This window comes from Henckelia pumila, chromosome 3 (assembly GCF_033568475.1).
Source record: "Henckelia pumila isolate YLH828 chromosome 3, ASM3356847v2, whole genome shotgun sequence".
Classification (NCBI taxonomy): domain Eukaryota; kingdom Viridiplantae; phylum Streptophyta; class Magnoliopsida; order Lamiales; family Gesneriaceae; genus Henckelia; species Henckelia pumila.
Window position 1 is genome coordinate 38,067,588 of NC_133122.1, and position 21,387 is coordinate 38,088,974.

The window sequence follows — 21,387 nt, forward strand, 5'->3', positions numbered from 1 at the left end:
CAAGCCATACGAGAATGTTCTATAGTTCAAACCCGTGCCCCGAACGATTCTCCAATTGTTTGGCAACCCCGCTTGAGGTTTACTATCGACTGGATGTGGATTCGAGTTTTCAGGAAAGGACAAATAAGTGTGAAGTAGGGGGGGACTGCTTCGAACTCATGATGGTGGAGTGCTGGCAGCATTCGGCAACACATTTCTAATGCCGGATTCAATAATACTTGGGGAATTATTTGCTATCCGCGATGGTCTCAAAGTTGCTCGCTCAAGGAGATTCCATAGAATTCTAAGTTTTTTCATATTTACTTTTGATATTGCAAGTAGTCACAGAGCCGTCAAGTGATTTAAGTTATGTTGGTTTATGTGCTTTTGATAGAGTCTCTGTGCTCTAGATTTTTGTAGCATTTCTTTTTCTCATACTAAGAGGAAGACTAATGAAGTAACTTAATCTCTAATAAAATTTGTTCTTTCCTCTCCTATGCCTTTTTTGTGGGTGTCTGGGAACTTTCTTGCTTGGTAAAATTAACTTGTAACTCAAAATATTATGAATTTTTTAATGAAATTAGAAGTTTCCATAAAAAAAATGACATCCATATTAGATAGATTTTCAAATCCGTTATATTCACCGTTGCATTTACATAAGTTAAGGGAAAGATGAATGTGAAATTCATTCACATAATTTCATCCAAACAATTAAATGGATTTGAAATCGATGAATTGAAAATCGTAGCTTCAGATACTTAAATTCAAGCACAATCTTAGTGCTTTCCACAATTTCAGTACTGGAGTATTTGAGTTGTTATAGCTTGTCATTAACCCTAATGATCCAAAATATTAATATATTAGTTATTTTTAAACTCCACAAGAGTCACGAGATGATGTGCTGAAGATTGTAATTTTAATAGGAGCTTGGATATTATAGTTGTAGATTCATCCCTTACATATACACACATGGATGTTCTATGTATTACATGGAGTTAATAATGCAGAAATCAAAATATGTGTGTTTGCTACCACTAATCTATTTCGAACGCTGACACATTCGAGTACGATAATATTGTGCAATTAAATAACTATGAAGTTCAACATTCAAGGGCTCCACCTATATTATATAATGGAGAAAAAAATCATTTTAGTCTCCTAGCTTTAAATGTTTTATCTTTTAGTCTTGTAATTAATCAAACTTGGGTATTGATATGTTAACTTTTAAATTTTAGCTATTTTGATCATATTTTAATCTAATTATTCAATTTCAGTCAAAAAGCGCTGACTAGACTATAAAATCCGATTATATGGCAATAAATTTGGTGAATGTCTTATTTTTTGCGTGCATCGTCCAGAGTTTGCTCTTTTTTAAAAAGAAAATTTTATAATTTTGGTATGATTTGATGGAGATATGCTATGTTTTGAATCTGTTTTAATTTCTTTGTGAAAAATAATAGCAATTGTTTTCCATCACTGATACACACAGGCACACATTCGATGGCTCGAAAAATAAGCACATAGAAATTGGCATTCAAGCTATATTTCAGCACAAATGGCCATACGAAGAGAAGCTCCGAATCGCAAGATCATCAAGAATGAATTAACAATTGAATGAAAGGCAGAAGGTGTTACAAACTACTAGCTATGAAATAGGCAACACAAAAACCATGCCTACTGACGAATTGTAACGACTAAGGGGACGGGGCCGAACCGATCAAACTCGAATAAAAAGCACACACGAACACACACTCGTAGTTATCTTGCATCAATCGAAACGTAAATCTCGGTTCTTACAGCAGTGCATCATCATCTGGACCAGCAAGCAAGACCTGGTGAATAGATCACCATTTAGAATCTTGTTTCAACAGAATCCGAATTCGATCATACATGAGAAAGAAGTTTTCTAGCGTTTGTGAGTGTAAAAAATAAGATTCATGACAAGAAAGCTACTTACATTGCAGTCAGAAGCATACTTTCTGGCAAGAATCAGGGCTCCGTTTCTGTCGTTCTCGGAGTCGAACACGAGCACAAAAGATTGTCCTTTTCGAGCCTGCCAAAACAGTGACTTGGCTGCAGAATTACCTCCTCCTCTGAACCCACATAGCTGAAAATTAAAGATTATTATCGAAAAGATTGATATCAGATTCTCCAGTTATAAACCTTGATTTTTTTTCTTAGGATTGAAGTTCACAGTTAGTTTCAGGTACATGTTCAAACAGAAGTGTGAATCATATGATTACCACCGTCTATACCTGCATCGACTTCGAATATGAATCTCTGGCCTTGGTGATCCATCCTCTACTAAGCTTGATTCTCGTTTTCCCAACGTGAAACAAGTGTACGGATTGTGATGAATAATTCCGTCCATTCATTTGAGAGATGACAACCTGTAAACCGAAGAGAGTATTAGCATCACAAAGATAGATATTCCAAGAATTATTTGAACATTGCATGGCAATAAACTAAGTTCAAGATTGCTCCATAAACTGGAAGATGCAATTTAAATAAGCATAGATTCTAAGGTCACGTACATTGAAGTCATTGTTTGGTTTCCGCAAAAGTGTCTCTACATAGCCTGCCAAGTTAACAGCTGTAGGGAAAGTTAAAAATAAAACCTCATTAGCCTTCCTCTCCTTTCAAAATTTTTTACGTAGTCTAAGTTGTAACAGGAATTAAGCATGAAGAGCGACTAAGGTAAACCCATGTAATACTTCAATGGCATAAAGATGGGACCTTAATTCTTCAGAGAATCCATTAACCATACACCAACCTTTATCGATAGGACCATCTGTTGTCAGACAGATCTTTTGGCCATTTGAGACTATATCCACTTGCAGAACTCGACCAACATCAATAGGCTCCGGTGCATAAACGGACTTGTTCGCACCTAGAAGGGGTGAATAGATGATGTACTAAGATAAAGATCAAAGAAACTATACACAGATTTTTCTCCTTAAAAGACTGCAATTAATAAAAATTGGTTGAAGAAACGTTGTGCCCGGTATCATTGTATTCTCAACTTTGGATAAAATTTAAAAGATCAAGCATAGTGCTCAATCCTACACTAGTATTATGTGGATATGTTTAGTTTCGCATGGTACCTAACTTATACTTTTTATGCATTATGGATGATGAAATGAAAAAGGTTGTTGATTTTAGTTGTCCCCTTCCAGCTTGATATGATGTAAGAAATACACAAATTCAACGAGAAACAATGCACCATAAGCCAAAAAAAAGGAAGTACTGATACCTAATATAGGCTCCCTGCGGCTGGATTGAGAAGACAAACGATACCATTGTACTGAACATTTTGCAAGCTCTGCTGCTTCGTTTGAGCATGAATGAATCCGTAAAATGGAACCTAACGACTGAGAACCACATAGCTCATATAACTGATTTGAATTGTCCTCCGCCTTCTTGCTCATTTCCAACTGTAAAGCAGGACGACATATAAGTCGGACTAAATTGAGGCTTGAAATAGAAATTTTAATTATGACAAGTCAAAACTGTAGTAATAGAGCTATCCAACAGTATCTGCAGAAGGGTAATGGAGGAAAATGCCAGACCTCATTTCTAAGTTTAACTGAAACCATGCATTTCTCTCTAATTTGAAATCTCAGTTCTCGAAGTTCGTGTTCCATCTCCATAACCTTCCAAACATAAAGTAATTTGTAATTAAATCGAATGAAATAGCAGGGAAACAGAAAACCATCAAACAGGGAATGGTGCGAAATATAGCCAAACAAAGAGCACAATATTATGACATCGCTCACAGTTTAAGAGATCCAAAAGTTAAAGAATGGATATCAAGTAAACGGTTTCAGTAAAGTTGTAAAGGAACAACTTCAAAGGTGATTCTGACACGAAAAATGAGTAGTTCTCTCCAATAAAATTAAAAATTGTCACAAAAGGGTGGATCTGGATATTGCCGGGAGATGGCGGGGTGAGTTGATGGAATGATCTTATACACTTTGCGGAGAAATTTAGAATTTTAGAAAAATTACAAATGATAAATTTCTTTCGTATGAGGGAGCACTCCCTGTGGATTGGCACTACTGTATATGCTTATCAAAACTTAGAATCACAACAATTTCATCACAGAAGCAATAATATAACTTTAATGGTATCTGACAAGGGAAAAGAAAGATTAAAAGTGATTTTTATGACACGATTATTTAAGTAACTACACCCAAAGTTATCAGTCTCTACTAGAAATTGCATGAACTAGCCAAATGTAGCTGAAGCAATATACTGTCGCATCTCAAAAGAATGCTTTAACAACATAATCAAATCAAAAAAATTCAAGAATTGCTACAAAATTTCAGCTACAGTATGAAAGTGATCATGTAAATTTCAATCTAGGATAAGAATGTGAACTACATTAACCAACATATCTGGCCATTTATAAAACGAATTAATGTGTCAGCATGGGGTAATCGTATTTAAAAAAGTCGCGAAAGGCTACAAAAGAACATAGCTCCACATAACCGTTGCGTAAAACCAAAAAGGCTATTTCAACATACTTTAATAGGCTGATGCTTTAATTTGATTCTTCTGGATTCTTGAACCTCTTCGATTAGTCCCTCCAATTCCTGTAAGTTTGGAAACTCTAGACATCATTAAAAAAAATATGGAATCTGCAGCAAGGATAATCGAGGGGGAAAAGGTAGATGAAGGCTTGAAGCTGCTCAAAGGTCAGTTGCCTAGGGGAACTGGTAGGTATATTTGAAAGAAAACCTATCATTTTGTTCGATTGGATTTCTATAGGAAACAAAGTAGGATAAATAAAAACAAATGCATCAAAGATGAAATTTTAAGTTTATTACATTTCCCCACAGAGCCACAGAGGTATGTTTCACATTTGAAGCAAAAGCAAAAGACTTGTTACCTGCTGTTTCCCTGAACTTTGGTTTCTCTCTTGTTCCTCAAGGGCTTCTCCGATCCTCTGCACAACTGCTCTAGCACTCTCGATTTCAGCACAAGCAAAAGACTTCTCTTGGTTGACTAACTTTTTAGCATCTTCAGAAGCCTGCAAAACGAGCAACTTCACTTGTACAAAATCCATAAAGGAGAGAGGAAAATATTTTACAGGTGAGTTCTTGAGGAAAAACAAAATAACCAACAAAATATTGGAGCCAAAACAAAATCGAATGATACGAATAAGATAGTTTTTGTTTTTTAAATACAAATAAGATAGGATGTATATGTCGGATATGCAGAAGGTAAAGATCAGATACTTATAGCAGGAAATTACTGAAAGTAGAAGCTTCTGCCCATACCAAGCTACAATCTACGAACTAATTTCGTATGAATGCGGCAAATAAATGTGGCAACTATGATAAAGTTTGTGTTGTGCGTGTCAACCTGCTTTAGAAAGTTAACTAGCTTTTTCACTTCAAACTTCTCCTGAATTAGCTCGCCTTCTTTTTGAGTCAATTTTACGGCCAAAGCCTCTACCTGGAACATCAACAAATGAGCACTATCATGTAAGAATTTAATAGCATATAAATCAAAGAAATATGGAAAGATTACACTGGATGAACAATAGTCGGACAGCTAAAGTTAGTATGCATACGACTACAAAATTAACATAGAATTGCATGAGAACCACCTAAAAGAATAACATCTTTTTGTTCTTGGTGTTTGAATTTGACGATAAAGAACTCAACTTTTTTCTTTTTAGGTATGATTATAACGCTCTATTGGCAATTGTAGCAACACTGACCAAACCTACAGTAACTGTAAATTCTATGCAGCCACCATCTTTACCTGCATGATTCTAGTAAGCTTTTCGAAAATATTTTGTGTTTCTTCCAAATCAAGCTCATCGGGGCAAAAGAGGAAACAATCATACAAATCTGAGCGTTGAAATGGTTAACTATTAAATCGTTGATTTTGGATGCTCTTTTACGGGTGATGACTGACGAGTGATGATACAAGGGGTGAAACAAGTTCCGAATAATACAAGATCTAACAACCAACTCACAGATGCAGTAGGGATCTGAATAAAAGGTTCGTGAATAATCAGTAAAGAATCTAAAATGACATAACACTATAATCACCATAAACTGACCATCGAAATAGCCTTTTCCACATCTTCTTTGTTCTGACCAGCCAATCGTCCTCTCAGATATTCCAACGCATCCCTAAGCTTCTTCAGAAGCACGTGTCCATCTAAAGAAACTACCTCCCTAAGTTTTGCCTGAATTCCACAACAGATTTCATCATTCATCCCATCATTTCTTTTTGTCATCAATCTAAAGTTATAGGAAAATTTCCAAGAAAAAAAAAAGTCCTTATGTTATGATACCCCAAAATTAAAGGCAGAAGCAAAGTGGCATTAAAGGACCTCATCTGACAACTTAGCTGCAGCAGCCAAATTCTTATCGAATTTGCTGGCAAGATCACGAACAGACAAACGCTTATGTTGTTCCGTTAGCTGATTTGTTTCCTGAACAACCACCTCCTTCAGGGGTGGTCCCTTAATGTCCTCCTTGATCTCTTCTAAAATATGATTATCAGGTCCTAATTTGTATTTAGGAAACTGATCAGACTTGAAGCTCGCATCTGCTGACACTGACCAAACCGCCGGCACCTCATCGCCGAATTCTGGACTAACCTTCGTCATTGCCCTGAGTTTACGCCCTGTTACATCGAGAGTGGAGTCATTTTATCTCAAAGAAAACAAATGATTCAATCAGGATAACATGTAATCAAAACCTTAAGTAGTAAAGAACACCAAAGCCCAACTCACGTTACTTGCATTCAGAGGAACTACACTAATCGTACATTGAAAACAAGGAATCAATCTGAATAAATTTGGCTGAAAATGCAGTTATATGGCTAAATTATAAAAAAAAAAGTATATCTATAAAATGTCTTCAACAATCTAAAAGTAGTAGTTAGAACAAATAAAGGAGTTTAGCACCTGAGCGTGAGCACCAAATCAAGAACTAAAAAAATAGTTTTTCCTCACAAAAACAAACAGCTAGAGCAGCCAAGAATAGGCTTTGTAAAAATAGCCAAACACAGAAAACTGAAATTTTTACAAAGAAATACTTCTGTCAAGAATGATCTCTCACTATCCCCAAAATTACAGCACCAATTGTACGTCGAATATGTATGGAGAGAAAAAAAATAGCCAAACTCCCGAGAAAATCGAATCTTTAGAGGTTCATTTCAGAACCGAATTCTTGAGATAGCAAGAAGGGTTGACAGGACAGATGAATTATATGCGCACACACACAAAAAAAAAAAAGAAAGAAAGAAAGAAAAAAGGAAATCGTGCATAATTGGAAAAGGCCAAAAAATTAAAAAGGAAAAATCTCACTCACAGTGACAAATTATTATTGCATACAATGCAGAGAGTACTACAGTAAGAAACGATGGCGCAGACTCATGTTCTCCATCAAGAACTCGTTAGGCAGAAATGGATGACAAAAAGAAGAAAAAGAACCCAACTTTCACATAGAAAACGAGAAAGGGTTGGCAGCCCAGAAGAATTTAATGCATGAAATTGTAGTACAAATCAAACCAAATTAAAAATAAAAAATAAAAAAAAATATCTAACCTACAGTAACAGAGAACAGTTCCCACAAAATTCACAGAATATACTGCAGTAAGAAGCAATGGAACATATTCACATTCTTGACTTGACCGGCGCCTCTATTCTTCAGCTGTGGAGAAATAACAATAATAGATAGAGAGAAAAGATTGGCGCAAGCAAGCAAATATGTGAAGGGAAGCAGCTGAGGAAGAATATGTAAGCTTTTTAAAAGCAAAGTGAGAACTGAAAAGCAAAAGGCTTGACACCATTTGTGCTGACACCATTCTTGCCTCTATAATTCAGTGTCTCTCTCTTTTACTTTTTTTTCCCCTTTTCTCCATCGCCACCCCCAGTCAAAATCCCTCTTGGAACATTGTGAAATGACACATTAGTCCTCCGGAGTCCACCTTTGAAGATTTTAAGTTATATTTTGTATTTATTTTGTATTTTCGAGTTTAAAATCAAAATTTCATATAAAAAACAGATAAGATATGGTAATTATAGATAAATTAAAGATAAGTTGGTTACTATATATTTTTTAACGTTATGAATATTGCATCGATGAGGATATATTTGTAACTTCATTTATACTTCACCAAATTAATTAATTAATGTAAGGTATTGATTTTTAATTAAATAGTAAAACTAACATAACTATCGGTTTCCAATGAAGATTTTGAAACATTTCCTTATTATTGAATTGACTAAAACAAATGTTAGTGAAGCAACTCTACCAAATATGAGAAAGTAGTATTGATTTAGAAACAGATTTGTTAGATATATAAAAGCATATTAATATAAATGTGAATGGTAAATATTTATATATTTAGAGTTTCAAAATCATAAATTTACAACTTTAGGCTTTAGCCCAAGTAAAGACCCATAAAATTTAATAGCTAATGGCTAAACTATTATTGATTAACTGTCTTATAAAACGATGTCATAAATACTTATCCGTAAAACAAATCTACCTCATCTAAATATAATCCACTGTAGAGTCACACAAAAATTCTTATGACGATTATTTATTGGATTTATGGATGGATAATATAGTCAATCTTTAGTGGAGGGAGGGTGGCAATAGTCAATCAATTGAGAGTAATGTGAGTAAACAAACAGCCTGTAAAAATTGGTGTCTGTAAATATAATTGTGGGTTTCAGTTAAACAATAATAATAATAACAACTAAAAAGAGCTTCTAAGCAGTGTTCAAATTGGTGAATAGATGAATTTTTGGTCATAGATTGGGAGTTCGATTTTTCCTACCAATACCTTCTAAGACTAGTCTGTCACACATGACTTGTATAGTATGGTTTATCTGGCTAACGTAATTTGTAGGCTATTGCATTAGTTCAAAAGTTTATCAAATGCACACCAAAGATAGCGGCCGGATTCCCACGTCACAAAAATAATAATAATAACTAAAAAGAAAGAAAGGACAGTAGCCACGCGCTGTCCCCACTCGCCGCTCAATGAGGTGTTCCACCACCCCAAGCGTAATAATCGATGCGCACGATGGCGCGTGATCGTACGTGCCCTAAAACTTGACAAAGAATTCTTCTGGCCGCGTTTTGCGGGTTATTGATGCGTGCTCATATTTACAGGCTTATTATGGGTAGTTTTTCTTTCTTTTTTTTTTCTACTTTTTTTTAAAAAAACAATTATGAACGGAGTTCGATGTCTCGATGTTTAGAAAAAATCTTTGGCATTATCATCTAAGCGGTTTATAATTACTTATTTTTAAAAGTTGTAAACACTATCTTAATAACTCAGCCTTAAAAAACTAATTACAACTATTTTTTGAATGAATTATAGGAAAATTGTTTATAAACTTTACTTTTGATGATGTTCTTAATTCTTGTGAAAAATAAATAAGCGAATGTATTTGGGACAGACGACATATTTGTTGTATGAAAGTTTATATAATTTACATTTCATATAAATATAATATTTATTTGATATTATATAAATTTACTAATTATGTTTGTGAAAGTTGGATGAGCCGTTTGTCCTTTTGAGTGACTTCACGACAGCTTTCGATGATTACGACTATCACATTTCATTTTGATCTATTCAGTAAATTAATTGAGTGTTGTTTAACCAATAAAGGGGAGGCAAGATTATATTTCTACAAATAAAAAAATTAATATCACCAGTTAATTTTTTTTATAAAAAAAAAACTTGCAGTAATTTTTTTTCAAGTTTAAAAAGTTAAATGACACAAATAGAAACGTTCAATTTCATCTAACAGACTGTTAGATGAGCATCATCATCGAATATCTAGCTACGACTATTTTTCATTAGGTTTTTTCTAACTCCGTCGCCGAGTATATTATATTGTACACAACTAATCATCCGTAGCAACTGTTTGGTAAGTTAACCAAATATTTGACAAAATAGTAGTCACCTTTTCTAATGACAAAAATATATCTTATTAATTAGTTACTATTTCTAATTTCAACAGGATTGGATTTGTTCACGATGATATTCTAAGTGAAGTCTTAATCATTACATCAGTTGGGACATATACTACTTTTGAGCTTTGGGTTCTATTATCCCATCATTATCATTACTCTCTAGCAAACAACTTCTAATTTATATATAGAGGTTGTATTGATTTACCATCCAATGATGTTTTTTTACGGTAAAAACTTGTAATATTATTAAAAAGAGTTTAAATCTTTTGTACAAGATCTACTAACCAAAACGATAACATTCCAGACTCCCAAACAAACGAGAAGGGAGAAAAAATTGTAAAAGAAGCTAGCCTATGGGCTATGATATTAGTCGATCGACGACAATGGTTTAACTTAATAATATATATGACGAAAAGCCAATAGATCTTTCACATTCTTTGCAAGAGCGCCGATATAACTATAATCCTCTTCTGGCTGTTTGCACCGCCAAAAAAAAATCCGAATAGATATCATGAATTTCCAATCCTTTTCCTTGCACCAATTGCAAACCTTCCATAATCGTTGTGAGCTCTAAACAACCGAGTGAGGCTTTGATATCTTCTTTCCAAACGTCAATAGAACCTATGGTCTCTTAATACTCCTCCCGCTGCAAAGCTATTTAATTGTTTCTGAAATGCAGCATCTACATCCATCCTCAAGTGGTTAAGCCTCGGTTTTTTCCATCTAACCTGTGAAAATAAGCTTCTATCTACGCACGAAATATTCAATAATTCCCGAGCTTGTCGAAAATCCATTAACATTGAATCACACCATTCAAAATCCCTTCTGGTCGTAAACCTATTACTATCATGGCCTATGCGTATACGATTCTGCCAAATAGCCCACGTCCTCATCGCAATAAGATTCAAAATCCTTAGTACACAACACCTTCAACATCCATATAAATACATCCATAATACCAAGATTTTTTACTTTTTTAAGAAAAGGTTTGAACACAGTACCTTTCCAACATGGCTCGTGAAAGGGCACCAAAAGAGTGCATGACATGTAGAATCATAAGCATTTTGATAGAAACTACAACCTCCAGAAACTGGAACATGATGCCCATGTAGATTTGCCACTATTGGGATGATCTCATGTAATACTCTCCACCAAAATATTCGGACCTAAGGGGGGATTGCGAGAGACCATAAATATTTCCACCACCTTTTCGCATGAAACTTGGAACAATTGATCGGTGTATCATAGAACCAGATATCCAACTTGTACCCATCTCTAACTGAATATTTGTCTTTTGAATCAAAAAACCAGAATCTTGGATCTTCTCTGCTGGAGTTCGAAATTGGGGTTTCCAATATTTCATGCGCTGAGATTGGAGTAAATAAATTTCGCACCAAAGAAGCATTCCAAGTTCCATTATACATGAGATCACCAACAGTCTCATAGCCATTCAAAACACCCATACGACAGATCGGGCGTCGACCTCCTGGCAGCCAAGGCTCCTCGATTATTGCAATTTTGGATATTCCAGAGCATACTCTCCACCCAATCCCTCGTCTCAACAGATTACGGCTCTAAAATATTGATCTCCATACATAAGAGGGATTATTACCCAAAGAAGCATTCATAATGTCTTGATATTTGAAATATCCCTCTTTAAGAACACGAGCAACAAGAGACTCCGTCTGATCTATAATTCTCCAAATTTATTTTGCCAAAAGTACTTTATTGAAATATTCAAGAGCTCGGAAACCCATACCTCTTATACATTTAGGCCGACATAGGAAACTCGAAGATTTCCAATGCATTCGATTTCGCCCCTCATTAGATCCCCACCAGAAGTTCGCACACTCCCTTTAATAGCCTGGATAACTTATTTTTGCAATCGAAAACAAGACATTGCATAAGTAGGTATGGATTGAATATCATATTTAATCAGAATTTCTTTTCCTCCGACCGAAAAAAATTTGGATCCTCAACCTTGCATTCTCTTAACCACTCTCTCAATAAGATATCGAAACTGTAACTTCTTACTACTTTGAAAGAAATAGGAAGCCCCAGATAGACTTCATGCCCCTGGAATTATCTTATTACATTATTATAGTAGAGACTATTTGATAAACTAATTTTCAATTAATTTGTGAAGTTTGAGGTGAAATTACGATCATATCATAATTTAATTCCCAAAAAAAAACAAATTTATTAGACAAATTAGTCATTTAATATAGTCTCCTCTTTTTTAGCCATTAGATGTTATCTTATTTACCAAATTGACATTCGCTATCTTTGTTTTTTATTTTTAAAATTTTAAATTAGATAGATATCACTCTTAAATTTTTGAATCTCTAATTAATCTCAATGTGAGTTCTAAAAATAACATAAAAATTAATTAACATAAAAAAATTATGTATGTACGCATCGTGTGCAAAAGATGCTAGTTTCTTTAAACATGACAACTAACTATGTCCGTCTCTGATCAGTATCAGAACCGGAAATTTTTGTAATAGAGAACGTAGAAAGAGTATATATAAAGTTTGTAAAATTTAAGGGGAAAAGTCATTTTTTTGTGAGATTAAAATATACGTGGAAACTTTTCGAATCTATTCCATATTGATACAAAACCTAGTAGGGCTGATTTGCATAGTAGCTAATGATGGGTTGATTAGATAAAATTTGGCTAATGGACAGAGCTTCCTTGTAACTTTAGATTTTATTATATGGGTGGGGAGCATTTGGTAGGTAGTATAGCAAAAACTTAACGCCTTTAATAATGACTACTAATTAGCGGTTGAGCTCTCCAAATGGGATTTTAATTTAATTTATATATATAGCTAGAGATGCATGTGACCCTAAAATCCTTGATTATATTATGGACCACCCTATTTTGTGAAAAGTGATGGATCAAGATAATTAATTGCTTATCCCTTTCGTATTTATATTATTGTCGATGTTATTAAATTTATGCCGCTTTCTACCTTTGATGTCCACAAAGTATTAAACCATTAAACAAATGGGTGGTTCGAGTAATTCGTGTGTGTATACACGAACGAAAAAGACAGTTGAGTTCTATGCATCCAATGATCGAGGTTCAAGAAATATATATTGATCACCTCACACATTCAAATTAAATTTAAACCAGTGGATAGATACCGTTTAATTAGTTTGAGTGATGACATACATAATATAGATAAATAATATAATGTAATAAAAAATAAATAAGAAATGATAGTTAATATAATATTTTATTTGATAGATAAATTATAGTTTATTTGATTTGATTGATTAAATTTTATATAAAAATGATAAATTATCATTTTATCGTTTTAACAATAAATAAAATGTGAATAATATTATCTATAAGGAGTAATTAATATAGTAATTTAAATTCAATTATTTGATTGATGTAAGATAAATTATTAATTATTTGATTGATATAAAATTAATAATTAATAAATAGATAAATAATATAACGAGAAGAACGCGAGATTGGATGAGATAAGTTATGCATAAATTAATAATACATTCAACCAAACGGTAACGTGAGAATAGTATTACCTCGTGCTAGCATCTCATGATCAGTTGTTCATCGGGTCTTCTTTCGATTTGATATAAAAAAATCCGCCCGATTTTTTTAATATATTTGATTGATTTGATGGGAAAAAAAATTATCACTAAACGATGAAGTAGGTATATGTAACAACGTTGTTTACGAAGTTATAACGCATGTCATTCTCTTAAGAATAATTAATCTTTTAATAGTGACGATATTAATATAATTAATTAGAAGTGAAAGTTACGTTACTGCATATATATTATATATTATGCATGTTATTTTAGATTTATTTTATTTTAAAATAAATGTATTCTTGTATCTGAAAATAGATCTACAAAGAGTGAAACAACTTGAGATTCAATGGTCACACCAATAAATGTCATGGATATTGAGTCGTATTCAAAGTTCGTTAAGCAAAAAGTGCATATTTAATGACGTCTTATCAACTAATTCGATTAAATATTCTACAACTAAACCCTATCAATTAATTTTTAATAATTTTTTTTTGAATTTGATAGCAAGATATGCACAAGATAAAATCGTTTACGTGCATGTTGCCTATATTGACTTGTGCATTTTTCCTTAAACCAGCGTATGCAATGGGAGGGACCAATAAGATCCATCATCCCATGAAGTTAAATAAAAACATATATTTTTAGGAAAATAACATTTTTGTAATGTAATTAGCGCAATTTTTTAAAAAAACAATTATTGTTTATCTTATCGATCAATTTATGATTTTAATCAACTAACTTGCACTATTTTTTCAATTTTATTCATTTGTTTTTGGAGTGTTCAATGATCTCGGACACGTCAACAATCAATATCTGATGTCACGTCATAATTTTTTGATATCATATCTTTATTTCTCACAGACATTTCAACGTTTCGATGAAAAAAGACCAAAATTGAATGAGGCAAATTAATTGGCTTAATTAGACTACGAAATGACCAATAAAAATGATCAAAAATGAAAAATAGAATGTTTCCACGTCATTAAAAAAATATAAAATACAAGCCTAAAAATATCGAACTCCCTATATTTGTATATTTAGTTTTTAAGATATATATACTTTATCATCGGTAGACCATACAATATATATAAAATATCTAATATAAATTCATTTAGTTGAAGGTGAACGGATCGAGTTCGAGGCACAATGGACTCGGTACAGAGATTAAGCTATTTATTCATGTAAAATAGCACGATTCGTTATCTCAAAAAATAAAAAAATAAAAAAATAGCACGATTCGAACGTTTGGTCTTATAAATCGTAAATGTTTTATTATTTACTATATTAATTAGAATTTTTTTAATTTAATCATTTTTTTCCTCGTGAGAATTTATACGAAAAAAAAAATTTGACGAGACATGACAAAAAAAAATCAACAAATTTTATGGATTTTCTATAATATAAATTAAAATTTGCAGTGTAATAATTTCGTGGTTTTAATTTCACCTTTTGAGGTCAACCCGAAGGGAGAAGATGAATACATTTTCACACTTGATGATTATTCCTTTTGGCGTTCAACACATCACATGGTGGTAGGGTTTCAATTTCAAAGCAGCCCCCCACCAGCGCAGCTAGCTAGGCCTTTCTATTTCATATATCATCTTCTAATTTGTTTTATATATTTCAATTAATTAATAATACATTTTTCTATAATAATAAATTAATGGTGCATTTACTTTTACAAGCATGTAAAAAAATATTAACATATATAATTTGGTATGAAATATTTGACGCCATGAGATGAGGTTCGCAAGATTGAATCATGACGTCTCAAATTGAGCTTTATTTCATAAAATTGACTCATAAAAAATCATAAAAGTTTTTGTATGAATATAATATATAGTTGATGGTTTCCAAGTATTATCCATAAATCTCACTCCTTGCTTTGTTCCAATTAATAACACTATTATTTGGAGTTTTAGTGGGAATTTATCACTCTTTAAATTACACATTATACGAAAATTTTCATGTAAATACATGAAAACATTAATGAAGTTTTGTTGGACATTTCACTCTAAATATATGTTGAATAAAAAAATCAACTATCTTCGTTAAATATGTTGAATAATAAATAATTATATAATATATGTCGAAACTCAAAATCATGTGCCGACTCTTATCGTGTTACTTGAGAGAAGTCCAGGAACTAAACAATATATAATAGTACTGACGGGCCACGGTCCATTTGTACTAAGGGTAGCCCACTGAGGCCCAATTATGACCCGTCATATTGTTAAGCCCAACAAAGCAATGGTAGGGTTTTTTTTTTTTTTTTTTTTAACAAAATATTTTATTTTATATATATATATATATATGAAAAACTACAATTTTGGTCCTTTATATTTGTAACTTTGCGATTTTCGTTCTCTATGTTTTCATATTTCAGTTTTAGTCTTACATGTTTCGATTTTTGCCAATTTCAGTCTTTTTTATTCGAAAATGCTTGCGTGTTACTATACACTTCAGCTCCACATCAGCAATGCATTGGTGTCATATCAGAAAAAAGAATAAAATTGTCAAAAAAATAAAGATAGCAGACTAAAACTGAAATCTAAAAATATAGAAAACCAAAATCGCAAAGTGACAAATATAAAGGATTAAAAAAATAATTTTTCTTATATATATTTATAGTTAAATTTAAATTCTTTTATTTAAAAACATTAAACTTTCTGGTCCTTGGTTGTACCCATCCGGATAGAGAGAGATTTTCAAAGTTTTCAGGGCACAACTACGTGACAAGCCATTTGGCTAGATACATGGTACATTGGCTTACGCACAAACATTACAATTCCCGATAATGTTCCATAATTTACTATTTTGGTCCTCGTGTTTTTCTTTGAATATGTTGTAGTTTTGAAAATTTTGGTCATTTTCCACAAGGTTACTGATGTGGCAGTATCAGCATAACGTCTGAAAAATTATTAAAATTGAAAAAAAATAAAAAAGAAAATAGCTTATTGAATATAAAAATATGGTACGTCGACATAAATATCAAAATTATAAATGAACAAATATATAATCAGAACTCCAATTTCCCTAACATACACACATACCTCCAATTGATTAAACATCAAATTTTATTGAAATATACACAATTAATAGTTCACAAATTCAAAACTAATTTATATGTAAACACATACATACATATATACATATTATACATATTATTATTATTATTATTATTATTATTATTATTATTATTATTATTATTATTATTATTATTATTATTATTATTATTATATGTAATTAACTCGCATCAAATTATATGTGCACGTATGTGAAAAATAAAAGCTAACGTCGTTGACTATTATTGGAATCTGGAGATCGTAGGAAATTGAGTATGAATGTTTGAATATTATATATATATATAAAAACTGGTAAATCACGCACACGATAATTAGCGTGCACAGATTTTTCATGTAATTAAAATTTTCTTAAAGAATATCTTAGCTATATTTTAAGAAAATCTTTAAGATCAGTAGTTTTCATAATCGAAACAATCATTAAACCAATAAATCTTTAAAAACGATTCAACATGTTGAACCGAAATATTGTTATATTGTATAAAATAATAATATAATATAGTAATTGATTTATTTTAAATTTTAAAAATATGTATATGTATAATAATATATATTTACCAAAGTTTAAAATCTAAACAATAACATATATATAATCAAAATATCAAATATAATTATTTATTTATTATATGAACAAAAAAAATCAAAATTAGCTCAAATATTAATAAAATATTATTTTAAAAATTTTAAAACCAAATAATAATGTTAACCAAAAATAAAAAAATTTAAATTTTAAGTATAGGAAATAATTTTTTAAAGGGATATAGGAAAAAAAAATTTAAAAATTATTTTAAAAAAAATTAGATGAATAGGTCGAATCGGTTCAAGGCCGGTTTTTGATCGGGTTTGACCAGTTAATACAATTTGACCGAAAAAATGATTCTTGGCATTACTTTAGACTGGACTTGTGATCGGTTTGCAGTCGAACTAGTCGGTCCGATCCACTCTAGTATTCTAGTTTAAAAACATTGTTTAAGATATTGATTATAATTAACAAATCAATTAGTTACTTTTTAAAATTACTAAAATAAATCTAATTTATTGTAACAACTTTTATTGAATGAAATAAGTGTATTTTTATTCATCCATTAAATTACCAAGTTAGTTACTTTAAGGGTTGATATTTTATTATCTACATACAATTGTATTGATGCACGCTTTGTGTGCTTATATAATATTTTTATAACTAATTTGATTTATATTCATATAAGAGTAATATCATAGTCGTAAAAATTATCGAGAGAATAAACTGTAATTTGAAATGTCGAAATTAAAAATAAAAAAAAAAACACACACAAAATTGTAATATCTATAACACATAAGAGCAATTTTGATTAAAAAATTAAAGATGATGTCTAAGAGACAGATTCTTTATATATAAGAGAAAATAATAATAATAATAATAATAAGAATAATAATAATAACAACAACAATAATAATAATAATAATTATTATTATTATTATTATTATTATTATTATTATTAATTAATAATTAATAATAATAAATCTCTATATATAAAGAATCTCTGCCTTAGACACAATATTTTCATTTGCCGAACTTGCTCTTATGTGATATAAATATAATACTTTTATTTTTATTTTCTTTTTTATTTTTTGAAAATTTTCATATTTTTTCTCAACTAAACATTATAAATAAGATAAATTGAAACATTATAGATAAGATAAAATGATAAATAAATTTTAAATTTATTTTAATATTATTTTATAAATGAAAAAATAAATTTAAATATTATCGAAATAATATTTATACATAACATATAATATTAAATATATTATATGATTTTATACACACACAATGCGTGTGTGCGATTATGCTAGTATAGATAATATATGAAGGAGAGAAGTAAAATAATTAATTTTCAATTTTTTTTAATTATTTCGTTAATATCAAGAAATAGCAGAAATTTTTGGTGGAAATTAAACATATTGGGCACTCATAAATATTGTGTTTTGACAGACCGCTGCCCAAATGCATGTCCAGACACAATACTGTGCTTTCTTGAATCTTCCATGCAGCACAAGTTCTTGGCGTTTCCTGTGAGAGAACAATGACACTAGTAGGACTTGATGTGGTTTATATATGCTCACGATATCGATTCATATAAACGAAAAATTACGAAGTCGACAATAAATATAATTATTTGACCATGTTTTTGTCCAAATAGTTTGTTCACCACTCTCTATGTTGTCTATGTCTAATCAATTTGAGACAAACATATATTGTTCTTTCTCGTTTTATATATATATATATATATATATATACATATAGTTATGTTATGTTGTCCACCTCCCGTGTCCATCTCCATGCCCTCCTATGAGATGACAATCATCCAATGAATGAGATGAATCATAAACAAATGGTTCATCCAATGGATGAGTGCCACCTCATAGATGGGCATGATGGTAGGCACGGAAAATGAACAGTATAACAAAACTGTATATATATATATTCTTTTAACAACAACCGTAATTGTTAAGATCGTGGACTTATGTCTAACTCCACTTCAAAAAAACAGATGAAGATTATAATTGATTTACGATATTTAACAATCATAATAACAACAACGACAACGAGAACAATAACAATGGTTGCTATTATTATTATTATTATTATTATTTTGAAGTTTGGTTGACTCCACTCTTTGTTTTTGAAGACAAGAAGTGAAGAATGGGTGGGCTTCACATCACATGTAATGATCCGTATGCAGCATGTGCCCATTACATTACAAGTAGCTTATCTATCGGATCTTGCCTACTTTCGAGGCACCCTCTCCCTTCACTTATTTTATTTCAATAATAATAATAAATTTTTCATTTTTTGTGTTTATTTCATTTACGCCCTCCAACTATATGATTAATACGCATTTCCAACCTCTCCTCTCTCTTATTACACCCTTTAACCCCCCGATCTCACTACATTTTTATTATCTTACCGCACTTGCAATTGTAAAATAAAATGTAATTAAAGCATAAAATATATATTTATTCCCGACTATATAGACGTCAAATTACAAAGATAAATAGTAAGTCTATTCTGAGACGGTCACAGATATTTATCGTGAGATGGATGAAGTCACTCAATCCATATATAAAATAAAAAAGTAATATTTTTGCTCCTAAGGGGGTGTTCAAGTTGGTGGAGTAGATGAACTCTTGGCCATAAGTCAGGAGTTCGATTTTTCCTGCCAACATCTTCTTGGACTAGCCTGTCACACAGGGCTTGCCTAGTGTGGTTTACCTGACTAGCATAGTTTGCAGGCTATTGCATTAGTTCAGGGGTTTACCCAGAGCGCACCGTAAAATAGCGGCTGGCCGGCTGCGGTGTATAATTAATTAAGAGCAAGGATTTCAAAAATATTGAATTTGATAGGAGTGTAGGGGCAAAATGCAAAAGGGGAAGAAACGTGCAATTATTGTTGATCTGATCCATCTATCTACATGTGCACATGTATATATAAAAGAAAAGGAAGACAAAAATGGATAGATGGTAACGTTGGTTAAATGAGATGGGTTCTTGGGTCCGTACGATTACATCTCCCTTCAGAAAAGCTTGCACTTTCTTCAACCATCAACAACACCCACACAGAACCACTACCCCCAACTCCACCCCACAAGGTACCTAATTACTTAAATCATTCACAAATATTATTGTACATGTTAATTCTACATCATATTCATATATCATCATCTTCTTTATGAAGAATTTAATGTGTGTATATATATAGGGTTGTGTTTGAACTTCATTAATTCTCATTTAAAAGACAAGATTTTGATAGCACATCTCTTTGAGATTTGTGGAGTTGATGAGTGGGTTTATAATATAATGTGATTGATGATTGAAAAAGAATGGGTTTTAGATTTTGGAGTTGAGTGGACTGGATTTAATGTCTGATGAATACAGAGATATTTACGTAGTAGAGTTTAGATAAAGTACAAAACAGAATTCATATGGGTGGCTGTGGGAGTTCTGAGTTCATTTTCTTGTATAAAAAAAAAAAAGAAAGAAAATCTCTTTTGTCCATTTTAATTTCTCTCTAAAACTGAAACATCATGCATGTGCAAAAATGACAGAGGGACAAGAGAATGCTATAATGGACTTGGAGGGAGAAGTGATGGCTTGCGCGTACGAGGATGTTCAAGTGATGTGGTCGATTCTGGACAAGTCCAGGCACACTCCTAATTGCACCACCATGTTTCTACAGAACAATTCCATCAATTGATCACATTTTGCGCCGCAATTTTCTCTTTTTGGTTTTTTGTAGTTGGAAATGTACATATATAAATATATATATCTTTTCGTGCTTGTGGCTGTGGCTGGATGAGGATGACCAAGACGCCCAAACACAAGTCTCTGTTTTGAATTCTGTGGGAGGAAAAAGGGAAAAAAGAGTTTCGAGGAAGTCTTTGTTTGATCAAGAAACATTCGAGTAGTACTGTCACTGTTTCACTCTGTTGTGACCGATTCATTCTTGTAATGGAGTCGAGTTGTGTTTGCTTTGAAACATTTTGAAATCAAGTGATTGGATTTTTTTGATTCTGATACATCCCGTGGCTTAATGGAATCCATGATGATAGGAAGATTAATCTTTAAAAGGGAAATTTCCTAATTCCTAAAGCAGTACACATGCATTACAATGTGTCCCTTGATCATCTAATGTGTATAGTGAAATTTCTGTGTTCTTGAGCGGCTTGATTCGAGTAGATTACTCATGTGTTGATGTTTGTTTCCTTTGCACAAAACTCATCAAGAAATTATCAGAACCTCCAACACTAGT

The 21,387-nt window shown here is 31.8% G+C and overlaps 2 protein-coding genes across 7 annotated transcripts; one reads left to right on the plus strand and one right to left on the minus strand.

Annotated features, from left to right (window-relative positions):
• Positions 1–1,502: 1,502 nt before the first annotated feature.
• LOC140887600 (stomatal closure-related actin-binding protein 3-like) lies at positions 1,503–7,814 on the minus strand. Of its 6 annotated transcripts, none has more exons than XM_073294948.1 (13): positions 7,553–7,814; positions 6,332–6,627; positions 6,056–6,184; positions 5,347–5,439; positions 4,871–5,011; positions 4,506–4,574; positions 3,549–3,632; positions 3,233–3,413; positions 2,753–2,869; positions 2,514–2,572; positions 2,235–2,369; positions 1,937–2,086; positions 1,503–1,811 (listed from the first exon to the last, which is right to left on the minus strand). In XM_073294948.1, the coding sequence occupies exons 2-13, from the start codon at positions 6,608–6,610 to the stop codon at positions 1,773–1,775; spliced, it is 1,476 nt and encodes a 491-aa protein (XP_073151049.1). In that variant the 5' UTR covers positions 6,611–6,627; positions 7,553–7,814; the 3' UTR covers positions 1,503–1,772. The 6 variants fall into 6 exon arrangements, with proteins under 6 accessions (XP_073151049.1, XP_073151050.1, XP_073151052.1 ...); XM_073294949.1 differs by lacking the exon at positions 7,553–7,814 and adding an exon at positions 7,317–7,474; XM_073294951.1 differs by lacking the exon at positions 7,553–7,814 and adding an exon at positions 7,042–7,213.
• Positions 7,815–20,107: 12,293 nt separating this feature from the next.
• LOC140893515 (uncharacterized) lies at positions 20,108–21,145 on the plus strand. Its single transcript, XM_073302600.1, has 2 exons — positions 20,108–20,227; positions 20,684–21,145. Exons 1-2 carry the CDS (start codon positions 20,119–20,121, stop codon positions 20,830–20,832), a joined length of 258 nt encoding a protein of 85 aa, XP_073158701.1. The 5' UTR covers positions 20,108–20,118; the 3' UTR covers positions 20,833–21,145.
• The last annotated feature ends 242 nt before the right edge of the window (positions 21,146–21,387 follow it).